Source organism: Eptesicus fuscus, chromosome 5 (assembly GCF_027574615.1).
Source record: "Eptesicus fuscus isolate TK198812 chromosome 5, DD_ASM_mEF_20220401, whole genome shotgun sequence".
In the NCBI taxonomy this organism is placed as follows: Eukaryota; Metazoa; Chordata; class Mammalia; order Chiroptera; family Vespertilionidae; genus Eptesicus; species Eptesicus fuscus.
The window spans coordinates 56,851,804-56,865,297 of NC_072477.1; the positions used below are offsets into that span (position 1 = coordinate 56,851,804).

General features: G+C 41.9%; 1 protein-coding gene and 1 pseudogene across 1 annotated transcript in view; both read right to left on the minus strand.

Moving 5' to 3' along the window:
- The window catches only part of TMOD2 (tropomodulin 2), a 57,849-nt gene that overhangs the window by 23,362 nt on the left and 20,993 nt on the right, over positions 1-13,494 (minus strand). Inside the window, exons 4-6 of the mRNA XM_054715531.1 lie at positions 12,819-12,941; positions 8,646-8,732; positions 1,278-1,408 (exon numbers count right to left, since the gene is read on the minus strand). Of these exons, the coding sequence (XP_054571506.1) occupies positions 1,278-1,408; positions 8,646-8,732; positions 12,819-12,941 (341 nt within the window). The remainder of the gene's footprint in view (positions 1-1,277; positions 1,409-8,645; positions 8,733-12,818; positions 12,942-13,494) is intronic.
- On the minus strand, positions 2,684-3,019 carry LOC129148923 (prothymosin alpha-like; annotated as a pseudogene).

Sequence of the window (13,494 nt, forward strand, 5' to 3'; positions counted from 1 at the left end):
TACCATGGTCTTTCTCTCCTCTATACTTTTAGGTATGCTTTTTCCTTTATCTGGAAATTCCTCTATCCTTTCTCCGATTAATTCCTACTCTTCTTTTAAGACTCAGCTAAAATATCCCCTCCTTTGTTTATTGGCTCTCATGGGCAGGATCAAAGTTTTCCTTACCTGCAATTCCATAACATTGGGGGGCTTACCACATTGTGCTCTAATTATTTGTTTAGTGTTATTCTCCTAACAACAAGTTCTTCAGAATAGACAAAATGAATCCTACTCCCTCTTCTACAGCACTTAGCCGGGTACTGACCACTGGGGAGGGAGACCATATGGAGTGCAGCCAGAGGTTGACGTGAGTCTTACATGTTCCACAGACGAGTTCTGGGACTGTGAGCAACTTAACCACTTCAAGTCCCACTAAGAATTAAATGGGATAATGAATTTCAAGTTTTTAGCAAAAAATACGATACATAACGAGTACTCAATAAAAGTCTGTTATTATTATTAAATGCCAGACATTGGCCCAACAAGAATGAACAAAACATGTCAGACAATGCTCTCTCTCTCTCTCTCTCTCTCTCTCTCTCACAACCACACACACACACACACACACACACACACAGTCACACACACATCTCCACTTGAGAGGCACATGACCTATTGCCAAACAGAATAAAGTGAAAGTGACAATGTGTGACTTCCAAGAAGAAGTAATAAAATGCACTGTGGCTTCCTGACTGTTCCCTTTCTCTTGGATCACTCACACTGGGGGAAGCCAGCTGTCATGATGTGAGGACACTCAGGCCACCCTACAGAGAGGGCCATTAGGTAGAAACAGAGGCTTCCTGTAAACAGGCACATGAGTGCACCGTCTGGGGAAGTAGGTCGTCCAGCCTCAGGCGGGCCTTTACGATGATTGCAGCCCTGGCTGATACCTTCCCGATAGCCTTTTTGAAACACTGAGCCATACTATCCAGCTAAGTCACTTCCTGTTTCTTGATACTCAGAAACTGTGTGAAATAATAAATGTTTCTTCTTTTAAGCCTGTAAGTTTTGAAGCTACTCAACAATAGGTAACCAGTATATTATTTAACACAACTACTATTATTGTTTCCAAGAATTCTAGAAATCACTTATTTTTTAAACCCACTTCTTCTTTTGAATAGGACATCTTGCCTCAAAATCAGTGACTCAAAAGATTTCAAATAGGTAATCAGTCATCCCCTTTAAGTTTCCTAAACTCATGATAAACCAAGTGACTGACAACAATCACGGTGAGATACCTTAATGTTGTTGAGATTGACTTCTTGGAGGCTGGGATCGTTAGCTTTCATCTGCTGCAGACTTACTTCCACATTGGTGGGGTTGGGTGGTTCCTCAAATACGGGCTTGACCTTTTCACCTTTAACCACATCTAAGACACAAGTTTAAAAAAGAAGAGTAAGGATTCTCCTGTCAAAATCAGTGATGATTCCCCCCCAAATGACCTTTCTTTCATATGCTCTGATTCCAATAACACTTTATTATCAATGACAGTAAGCTTATTCTCAACTAAACAAGCATGGGAAAGGCATGGCTCTGAGTTACAGTTTCAAAGATGGATGCTTCTCAACCGCAATGAGAAGTCTCAGTAGCTGACACGGCATGGAGCCACAAGTGCAGGAGACCCTACAGCACGCGTGTCAAACTTGCGGCCCACAATGAATATTTTTGCGGCCCAGCCAATACAATAGTATGTAAGAAACGATTTAATGAAAGTTTCATAACTTAATTTTTACAATGTCCTGTTACACATAATTATTAATAATGCACTACAACGTTCGCTAATGACTGATGACTATAATCGTGTTGCATTCATTTCCCTCACGCGCCTTACGCGCAGGCGCACCATTTCTCTCCACTAATACTAGCAGCGAATATTTTAGCAGCCGATGGCCACGTCATTAGTCTTGGACTGACTTGTCTGGTGTGCACAACAGGAAATAGTTCACTTTCAGAGAACAAGAAAAATAGGCTTATTTGCGTTACGCTTTTTGTTGTTGTTGTTAGAACAACTCAGCAAAATAAAATTCCTGTTTATTGTGGACAACATTGTTTCACACATACATCAAACAGGCCAAAAAAATAAACAGCAATTTCATAGACAAAAAATGGGAAAAAAGAAACCTTTTTATCTTTGGCCTTTTTAACCATCTCATACAAACCAACTACTTATAGTACAGCTAAGTACATACACAAAAAGTTACTGGAATGCTCGGAATAAGATTGTTTTTTTGTTGTTGTTTTTGCTTTTTTTTTACAAGGTTTTTTTTCTCCTTTGAGAGTATAATGAACATGGTCACACCACAAGTAAAGTCAGAAGTAGGACAGTGAATGCTCCGAAGGCTGGTTTGGTCACCCCAAGATCATTAAAAATGGCTGACCCCTAACAATATGTACAAAAATATAAAATGAAAATAAAAAATACAAGTTTTCCTTTTTAAAGTACTTTTAAGAAAAAAAGCAGGGCCTTGGAAGTTTTGGTTCTTTTTTTTCTCCCCTGTTGCAAATTCACGTTGTGGTTTTGGTTGGGTGGTGAAGAGCGTGTGTCACCTGCAGGTGGCGCTGCCCGAGGTGGGTGGGCAGGCGGGCGGGAGTCTCTACTCGAAGGTGACCACGTTTAGATTCTGAGATGGGAAGTGGAGGGTGACTAGGCCACGGAGGCCTTTAACTTTTCCTTTTTTTGCTCATCCTCATCAGTCTTCTGCTTCTTGGTGTCAACATCATCATCCTCATCATCTTCAGCTGCCTCAGCCTCCTCATCTTCATCCCCCTCCTCTTCCTCACCGTCACCTTCCTCCTCCTCCTCCTCCTCCCCCTCCTTCTTCTTCCTCTTCTTCATCTACCTCATTGTCAGCCTCCTGCTCCCATTTTCCTCATTCTCAGCATTTCCATTCGCAGGTGCATCTCTTCCATTCTCTGCCTCCTCCACAACTTCCTTCTTCTCCTTTAAGAACTTGGTGGTGATCTCGGAGCTGGTGTCCTATACAGCGGATTTTTTTTTTTTTTAAGCGAGAGTCAATGGGGAAATAAAGGGGGATATATGTGCTACTATATGTAATACTTTAAACAATAATAATTTTTAAAAAAAGCAAAGTAGAAAAAAAATAAGCGAGAGTTGGAGGACTCTGATGAAGAAGCTGCCGGAGTCCGCGGCGGTGGAGGGGGCCCGCGGGGGTGGTTGCAGCGAGCGGAGAGGGAGCCACAGGAACAACGCAAAGATGGCTTTTCGGAGCAGCCAGTGGGGCGCGTTACGCCTATTAATTTGCAGTTATTCAGTGTCTGGTAAGTTAATGTTCAAGAAAAAATAATTTTTATTAAAATGTTCTGTATTTTTTATGTTAACGATTACTCATTTATGCCAGCCCTTTGTATTCAGCATGTCTCTATAGAAATAAAACTACATTTCTATGAAAACTGAAGCTTTTTTTTTTTTTTTTTTGTGGCCCACATAAACTCAAACCTTTGAGTTTGACATGCTTGCCCTATAGCAAACGCAAAACTCAAATAAAATAATATAAATCCCTGGGAAGTATTTGGTGCTCCAAATGGACATCTTTCAGACTATAATAAACAAACCCTAGGATCTGAGATGCAAAAAAGAAATAATGAATCTCTTCATTTCCCAAACCTTAATAATAGGTCTCTGGCTTTTGGGCCATAACCCATGCTCCTCTGATTTTCATTGTGGAATGTTAGTTTTGAGGAAGGTATGGAAAGAAAATAGAATAGAAAAGAATGGAAGAATTTTCAAAAGTTTTTAACAGAAAAAAATTTTTTTTAAATCATCACACAAGGATATTTTTCCATTGATTTTTAGAGAAAGTAGAAGAGAGAGAGAAAGACAGAGAGAAACATCAGTGTGAGAGAAACACATCAATTGGTTTCCTCCTGTACATGCCCTGACCAGGGAGGAGCCTGCAACTGAGGTATGTGCTCTTGACCAGAACTGAACCCAGGACCCTTCAGTCTTTAGGCCGATGCTCTATCCACTGAGCCAAACTGGCTAGGGCATATTTGCAATATATATATACATATAAAACATATAAAGGGTTAACATTCCTATATACACAAAACTCCTATAAATCAATAAAACAAACCAATTAAAAAGGGACAAGTAAAAAAACGAACAAGTAATATGATCAGAAGAATTTCTGTCATCCAACTAAAAATATAAAAAATGATTAAACTCTGAAATAAAAAAATGAGATATCATTTGATTAGAAAAAAAAAAGTAAAAGACCATAAAAGAGTTGGCAACAATGTGGAGGAAAAGGCATCCTCATATACAGGGTGTCCCAAAAATATGTATACACAATTTGAATAATTATTAATTCCAATGTGTTAAATTTGAAAAGAAAGAAACATCAATTGATCTATCAACTGTTAAGTGTATACACATTTTTTTGGAATCCCCGTATTGTTGGTGGAAATGTTGGTGCATGATTTTTGGGAGAGTAATTTGGCATCACCTATCAAAATTTAAAATGTAGAAACTTTATGACCCAGAAACTCTATATCTAGAAGTCTAATCTACAGAAAAAATAGAATAAAAACATAAAGATATACATTCAGGAATGTTCATTGATGTATTACTGGTGACTGTAAAACAGGATAAAATGTCCATCGATGTGAAAAAGATTAAATAAGTTATAGCATAATCACCTAACAAGATGCTATCTATTCACCAAAAGAACAGGCAAACCTACATGTACTGGTACGAGACTAGAACCACAATTTTAAAAAAAGCTAACGAAAAACAAAATACTTAGGTATAAACCTGAAAAAATACGTACAAAATCGGTATGAGTAAAACTACAACACTCTTGAAAGACAGTCCATGTTCATAGATAGGAAGACTCAATATTGTCAAGATGTCAGTTCTTGACCAACTTGACCTCTAGATTCAGTGTAATCCCAATCAAAATCCCAGGAAGTGATTTTGTAGATATCCACAAACTAATTCTAAAGTTTATATGGAGAAGCAAAAACCCAGAAGAGCCAATACACTATTGCAAGAGAACAACAAAGTTGGAGGTCTATCACTACTTAACTTCAAGACTTACTATAAAACTATAGTAATCAAACCCTAGCTGGGTGGCTTAATTGGTTGGAGTGTCATCCCCTACCAAAGGTTACAGGTTCGATTCCCGGTCAGGGCACATGTTTCTCTCTCACATCGATGTTTCTCTCTCTCTCTCTCTCTCTCTCCCCCTTCCTCTCTCACTAAAAATCAATAAAGTGAGGATAAAAAAAAGCTACAGCAATCAAGACAGTGTGGCAAAGGTGAAGGAATATACAAATTAGTAGAATAGAACAGAACCCTGAAATATACTCACATAAATATAGTCAACTGATCTTTGACAAGGGAACAAAGGTAATGCAATGGAAAAAAGATGGAACAATGGGACATCCACTTGCAAAAAATGAATTTAAACACAGATCTTACACTTTTATAAAAATTAACCCCAAATGGATCACAGACCTAAATATAAAATGCAAAACTATAAAACTCCTAGAAGATAACCTAAGTGAAAACCTAAATGATCTTGGGTTTGGTAATGAATTTTTAAATATAACACCAAAGGCAGCCATGAAAAAATTGATAGGCTGGACTTAATTAAAATGAAAAGTTTCTACGCTGTGGCCTTGGCTGGTAAGGCTCAGTTGGTTGGGCATTGACCCATGCACCGAATAGTTGTTGGTTCAATTCCTGCTCAGGGCACATGCCTATGTTGTAGGCTTGATCCCCGGTTGGGGCATGCAGGAGACAGCCAATTGATGTTTCCCTCTCACATAGATGTTTCTCTCTCTCTTCCTTTCCCTTCCTCTTTCTCTAAAAATCAATAAAAAAAACCCACCTTTTCTAAAAGAAAAGTTTCTGCTCTGGAAGATACTGTCAAGAGAATGAGGAGATGGACTAGAAACTGGGAGAAAATATTTGCAAAAGACATATCTGATAAAGGACTGTTATCCAAAATATACAAAGAACTCAAACTCAACAATAAGAAAACAATCTGATTTAAAAATGGGCCAAAGCCCTAGCCGGTTTGGCTCAGTGGATAGAGCGGTGGCCTGGGGACTGAAGGGTCCCGGGTTCGATTCCGACCAAGGGCACATGACAGAGTTGCGAGCTTGATCCCCAGTAGGGGGCATGCAGGAGGCAGCCGATCAATGATTCTCTCTCACCACTGATGTTTCTATTTCTCTCTCCCTCTCTGAAAACAATAAAAATATATTTTAAAAAAATGGGCCAAAGACCTTAGCAGACACATCACCAAAGAAGATACTAGCATACTGGTAGAAAATAAACATATGAAAATGTATAGGGTTAAGCCTCGGACTGACCTGTTGGCAAAGCCAAAAACAAGTCCTAGCTTAGAGGGCACAGCCCTCTTAGCATAATTAAGCTTGATCTTGTGACGCTCCCTAGATCCTTCCGGGGTAGCTAATGGGCTGTGGGAGGGGCAGCAAGTGCTGCCAAAACAAGTGAAACTCACAAGAACATTGTAACTATGGTGACCACTACCTTGTTTACCTCTGACTATAAAATAAAGGCTCAGCTTGCCATCTGGATCTGTTCTGTGGTCTCAGCCAGGCACAGAAGATCCACCTAGACCCAGCTTATTCTCTTTGTCTGTCTTTTCTTCATCCTTCTCCGGCCCTCCCCCAGGCTCGCCGAACCTTTGGCTGTGCTGGCGTGGCACATGAAAAGATGCTTTGCATCATGTCATCAAGAAAATGCAAATTAAAATGAGATACTACTACATACCTATTAGAATGGACAAAATCTGGAACAATGACAAAACCAAATGCTAGTGAGGATGTGGAGCAAAAACAACTCTCATCTTTACTGGTGGTAATACAAAATGATATAGCCACTTTGGAAGACAGTTTCATGGTTTCTTACAAAACTAACAATACTCTTACCATAAGATCCAGCAATCATGCTCCTTGATACTTACTTGAAGGAGATAAAAAGTTTTGGTCACAAAAACCTGCACTAAGTGTTTATCACAGACTTGTTTATAACTGCCAAAACCTGGAAGCGATCACAACCAAGATGTACTGCAGAGTGAATGGATAAATAAACGGTGGTACATTCAGAAAATGGAGTATTATTCACCACTAAAAAGAAATGAGCTATCAAGCCATGAAAAGACATGGAAGAACCTTACATACTTATTCATAGGAGAAAGAAAGCCAGTCTGAATAGGCTACATGCTGTATGATTTTAATATATGACATTCCAGGAAAGGCAAAACTATGGAGACAGAAAAAGATCAGTGGTTGCCAGGGGTTAGAGGAGCAGAGCACAGAGGAATTTTAGGGCAGTACAAATAAATACTCTGTAAAATATCATAGTGAAGGATACATGTCATTATACATTTGCCCAAAACCACAGAATTACTAGTACACCATCAAGAATGAACCTTAATGTAAACTACGGGCTTTGGGTAAAAATAATGTGTCAATGTAGGTTCATCAATTGTAACATATGTACCCCTCTGTTGCAGGATGTTGGTAATTGGGGGAGGCTATCCGTGTGGAAAGGCAGAGGATATGTAAAATATCCCTGTGACTTCCTCTCATTTTTGAAAAATGCTCTAAAAAAATGTGTGTTTTTTTTTTAAAGTTAACGATATGTAAGTGTATGTATAAAAGCCAAGGTTAGGCAGCAGACTTTTAACAGCAAACATGTTGTCAGAATGTTACCCTTTCATGTTGAAATTAACAATGAACATTTTTTATCTGTATGCATAAGAAACCAGGAAGAAAATAAAAGGAACATTGCTCGCAGTCTGTGTACATTACCCATGATCATTTATACATATGCTGCTGAGACTAGAAAGCGTCTCCCAAGTTTTCATCAAAGAGAATAAAACAGAATTCATCTCACAAAAGCTGTGATCTTTGGGGAATTTTCACAGCACCTGGATCACGTTGTCCAAAATTACCTGATTATTGGTCTGTCCCTACTATGGGTAGGTAAGTTCCTTTGGGCAGTGACCATCTTTTATCTTTGCACCTAAAGATAAAACCCATGACGCACAGTAGGTATTTGGAAGATGACCGATGAGGAAGTGGGAGAGTCTAATGAGCTGACCCTTCGCCAGGAAATGGTCTGGCACTTCGGAGCCAGCAAATCCATCCCAGTGTGTCTTTCATGCTCTCTGGGGGATCTGGGTATTCAAATTCTAATGACAAGCACCCATTATTGAGACAAAAAGACACTGAAATAGAGACAAGAACTTATTTTAGATACTTGATTAAAACATCCTTGGGAACAGGAAACTCTGCATTCCATGCTAACTAGGCAACCTATCAGCAATTTTACCTTTTGATCGAAGGGACCTAACTACAGACTGTGTTTTGGACAAAACAATTGATTGTTACTAGTTACATTGCCAGACAGCGTTCCCATGATCAGCTACTCTATTCTGGCTTGGTTGCCCCGAGCCCAGTGATCCTTGGTGAACTGACAAAAGCCACCTTCAAAGGCCGCAGCACAGGGGTCAGGGTGCACTAGGAGGCTGTCAACAGGCCTCTCCTCCCAGCAACACGTGGAGGCTCCCAAGCCTCACAGAACCACAGATTCCACGTCAACTTACTTCTCACAGGCCCTTTGCCATCTTTAGTGTTGGGTGTTTCTTCATCAAACTTCGGGTTATTGAGCAAATTGTGTACTCCAAGAACAGCTGGAAGAAAAAAAAAATCAGTGAATAAACATTAAGTTTGGAAAAACATGTTAGGATATCCACAGTGTTAATTTGTTCCATGAAGAACAATTCTTTGTATCATAAAGATGAGTCTCCAGACCCATACTTCCTTGCACAGTGTGTGGTACATGTATAGTGTTAAATAAACTGATATAGTAACACACACACACACACACACACACACACACACACACATACATAAAAACCCTCCCGGTAAGACCACCAGCAATCTACACAGGTCTTTCTACATCTGTACCTGTGACACCATTTGGGATCTGAGGGACAATGGTCTCGTGACGGTCCCAAATTACTGAAAACCTGCTAAGTAAGACCTCCTAGTAAAGTAGATTCAACTCATCAGCTTTCCCATCCGTAAAATGTGAGGGGACTGAATCTAAGGATATTTTAAGATTTGACATTATAGAGATGATGGCATGTATTTTTTCAGAGACAAAGAGCAGAAAGATGGTGGGTCTCTTTCAAAATATAAGCCTCACCACAAGAAGTTGTCCTTTCCTTGTGTAAAGCATCTCACCGTGGGAAATAAAAGAGACACCAGCAGCGGAAGGCTGAGCATGCTATTTGAGGCTCCTGTACTACAAGGACTTGGCACCAGGGGGCAGCACAGCATACGAGAAACAGCACTGGGGAAGAATGCACACCAGACAGGCTGAAGCTGCAACTGTGCACCCAGCTCTCCCCTCGCTAATAAAATTACAGGCGGCCACCTGGTGAAGGATCCCAGAATCGATCATCTGTTAACAGGGGGCAGGGCTCCTGTTAACCTCTGAGCTCCTCATCAGCTGTACTGTAATCTGCACATTAGAAGGAGGCAGGAGGCCAGCACACCATAAGAAACAGCAAGTCTAGGGTTAAAAGGGCACCCAGCCAGGAGCAGTCAGCCAATATGAATACTGTCATGTACTACCTGTGTGACTTGAGAAGTTACTAAATGCCTCCGAGCCTCAGTTTCCCCATCTGTAAAATAGGGATGATAATTATGCTTTACCTACTACAAAGATGAAATGACTGCCCTGGACAGTGTAGTTCAGTGGTTAGAGTGTCAGCCTGCGCACCAGAGGGTCACAGGTTTGATTCCTGGTCAAGGGCACGTACCTGGGTTGCAGGTTCGATCCTCACCCCAGTAGGGGTGTGTGTGGGAGGCAACAAATTGATGTATCTCTCACATGGATGTTTCTCTCTCCCTCCCCTTTTTCTCTCCCCCACTCCCCCTCCTTTCTACTCTCTCTAAAAATCCATAGAAAAATATCCTTACTCCTCAGGTGAGGATTAAAAAAAAAAAAAAAGAGATGACTTCCTATGTGTCAGGCACTGTTCTAAGTGCTTTATAAATTCTTATTAGTAAATAAGCATTTATTACTGTGTTTCTGGCATTGTCTAGGGAGAGGCCCTATTTGATAAGCACAAGCTACTGAGACCATCCAAAAACATACCTTGCTTTGGCCCTGTACTCACTAATAACTTCTAATTATAATTTGGCTCCCATTGCAAGGGTTAATTTTTGTGTTACCTGTTTCCTGTGAACCTGGCAGGTGGATCCGTCCCCACTGCCTGGCCCCAATCAGACTGCTGCTATGTGCACCGACAAGATCAAATCTCCAGACCAGCAGAGCTGAGAACTAGAATGGCATGGCTGGGGACCACACAGAAATACGACCACTGTGGGGGTGCTCGCTTGAGGAACGATCTGTCCTTCTGCTCTTGGTCTGCTGGAGTAACATGGGCAGGGCGATGACACTCTTTCAAAGGCTGGCAGCTCTACCTCTTCCAGAGAGAGCCGCCCGAGAGAAGATGCGGGGCTTCCTCCTGGTGCTGAGGGGCCCTGCTGAGGGAGGAAGGCTACGTAAAACGAACACCACAGTTTCCTTTGGGGATTATCCCCCTGGTTTTACTGCATGAATTTCAGGATCTTCCAAAGGATGGGTGTTGATCTCTTTCTTTCTTCTAAGGCATTTCCTGGGAATGTAAGCCCAGCCCTGCATTCTCCCTTTGGGCAATTCCAGGGCAGACCGAGAGGCAACAATAACCACAACAAGATCCCTCCACAGCAACCACAGGGCTAAGGAGACTGGTCACTGCTAAGCACCTTCCTAACTGTGTGGCACAGGTGCCTCAATGCTGCAGTGACTTCTGAGAGGGGTTCAAATACGTGAATTTAATACTGACCACTGATATCACAGAAGGAATGAAAATGTAGTTAGAACGGTTTGCATGCTATTAGAATAAGGCATAGCTGGTTCTCCTGGGAGGACGGAGATTATAATAATATTAAAGGCCTGGTGCATGAATTTGTGCATGGGTGTGGTCCCTCGGCCTGGCCAGCAAGTGGGGCCGATAGGGGCCGTCTTGTCCAGTCCCAATCGGGGCTGAGCGGGGCCAGCCGGCTGGGGGGATGGACCGCAGGAGGTTGGCTGGTCGCGGGAAGTTGGCTGTGGGAGCATACTGACCACCAGGAGGCAGCTCCTGCATTGAGTGTCTGCCCCCTGGTGGTCAGTGCATGTCATAGCGACCAGTCAGCTGGTCATTTGGTCGCTTAGGCTTTTCTATATACAGATGCCTTCCAATGGAATAAAAATGTAAGCATTCTTGCTAAGGCTATGGACTATTTTTTTAAAACACCTCTCTCCTGTGATGACCTCATGATCCACATATTCATCTTATTTGGAAAAAAGTGCATCCCATTGGTACACAAATATGCTGGTATATGCATGGACTCTTTCTCGAAGGAGAGACAAGAAATGGGAGGGAGCTTATGGAATCAGGGTGAGAGACTTACTTTCATTACCTATTCTTTTGTTTGTTTGTTAGTTAATCCTCACCTGAGGATATTGTTCAATTTTTTTTAGGGAGATTGGAAGACAGAGGGAAAGACAGAGAAAAATATCAGTGTGAGAAACATATTGGTTGGTTGCCTCCTGTATGAGCACTGACCAGGACACAGGCGGGAAGGAACCTGCAACCAAGGAACGTGCCCTTGACCGGAATCAAACCTGGGACCCTGTGGTCCACAGGCCGACACTCTATCCACTGAGCCAAACTGGCTAGGGCCATTACATAGTCTTTTGTACTTTTTGGGCTTTTTCTATCTGCATGTATAACCAATTCAAATAATAATGCCAATAATTATTGTACTGTTGCTACTGTTAAGAAAACTAGAAAGAAAGTCAGCGGATTGGGCTGAATGTGGATTTACTGCACTGAGTGAATGTAACAGTAATTACCCCCATTCCATATTTGGGTTCAACAGACCTCTTAGTGGGGATCAAAATGGAATAGCAACTGGGGAAGAGAAAGAACGTCATGGAAATTTTGTGATGATAAAGTGCCAAATGTGAAAGCTCTTTAGAAAGCACAAGGGCTGTTATTTTATTTATTTATTTTTATTTTTAAAGAAATAGATATTAGAGGGGTGAAGGCGGGGGAGGAGGGGCAGGCTGGAGGGAGTCAATAGGGGGAGGGGACATATGTAATACTTTCAACAATAGTTATTTTTAAAAATTTTAAAAATATATTTTATTGATTTTTTACAGAGAGGAAGGGAGAGAGATAGAGAGTTAGAAACATCAATGAGAGAGAAACATCGATCAGCTGCCTCCTGCACACCCCCTACTGGGGATGTGCCTGCAACCAAGGCACATGCCCTTGACCGGAATCGAACCTGGGACCTTTCAGTCTGCAGGCTGACGCTCTATCCACCAAGCCAAACCGGTTTCGGCAGGGCTGTTATTTTATTGTGTAAGTTCTTAGCACTCCTTCAACTCTATTCTCTGATTTCTCATAGAAACTCTTGAGTTTGTAGGATGGGTAGTACTGGATATTTTACAGCTGAAATTCAGCAGAATATTTGCCCAGAGAGGTTAAGTCACCTGTATCAAGCCTTAGAGCTACATAAAGATTGAAGCCAACCAGGTATCACAATAAAAACCAGTAGCTATGGAAAAACTCAAAGGCTACTGCCATGGTGCAGACCTGGAGGTCACAGAATGAAGTGACCCAAAGTTGAGGACTAACCTGCAGGAAAGTGACCCAGAGCTGAGGACTAACCTGCAAGATCGTAGAGTTCAGTGTCGGAAGCACTGGCCAAAGCTTCTTCCAGTTCTGGATCAAGAGTCACTTTTTCTTCTTTACGCGTTTCTACGGGCTTTTCTTTGGGGATAAAGACTCTCCCTTTAAATCAGAAGAAAAACAAAAACCATTGTGTGGGCTGCTTATTGCAGGGGAAGTGGGCCCACCAGAGAATGCAGCTCTGGCTGTTAAGAGCTGAGTCATTAAGCTGTTGCACATCCAACTGGGATGCCTTAATTGCTGGGATGATGCCATTATCAATAATCCACAATTAGAAGGAAGGAAGGTCAGAGGAGGAATCCTGCATTCTACAACACTGACACCCAAGGAGACTGCAGTCCTTAACCACAGAGAGAAATGGCTTCTACCACTCTCCTTCCCATCGATCAGCAGCACCTGGGCAAGGGGGTGGGGGCCCTACCGTGGACCCCAACTCTAAGGAGCTCAGCTCTGGTCTCCTCTGGCTGCAACCCACCCAACCCCCACACACACACACACACTGCTTCTGCCCCACCAAGGGAAGAATCAAGGGACAAAGGGACATTCCCACTGAGAACAGAGGCTGCCTGCTAGACCACACCCAGGCACCTCAGACCTGGGATTCTTTGCCTAAGAGCCCTGAGCCTGCTTCCAGGGCCTGCATGAATCCCTTCTC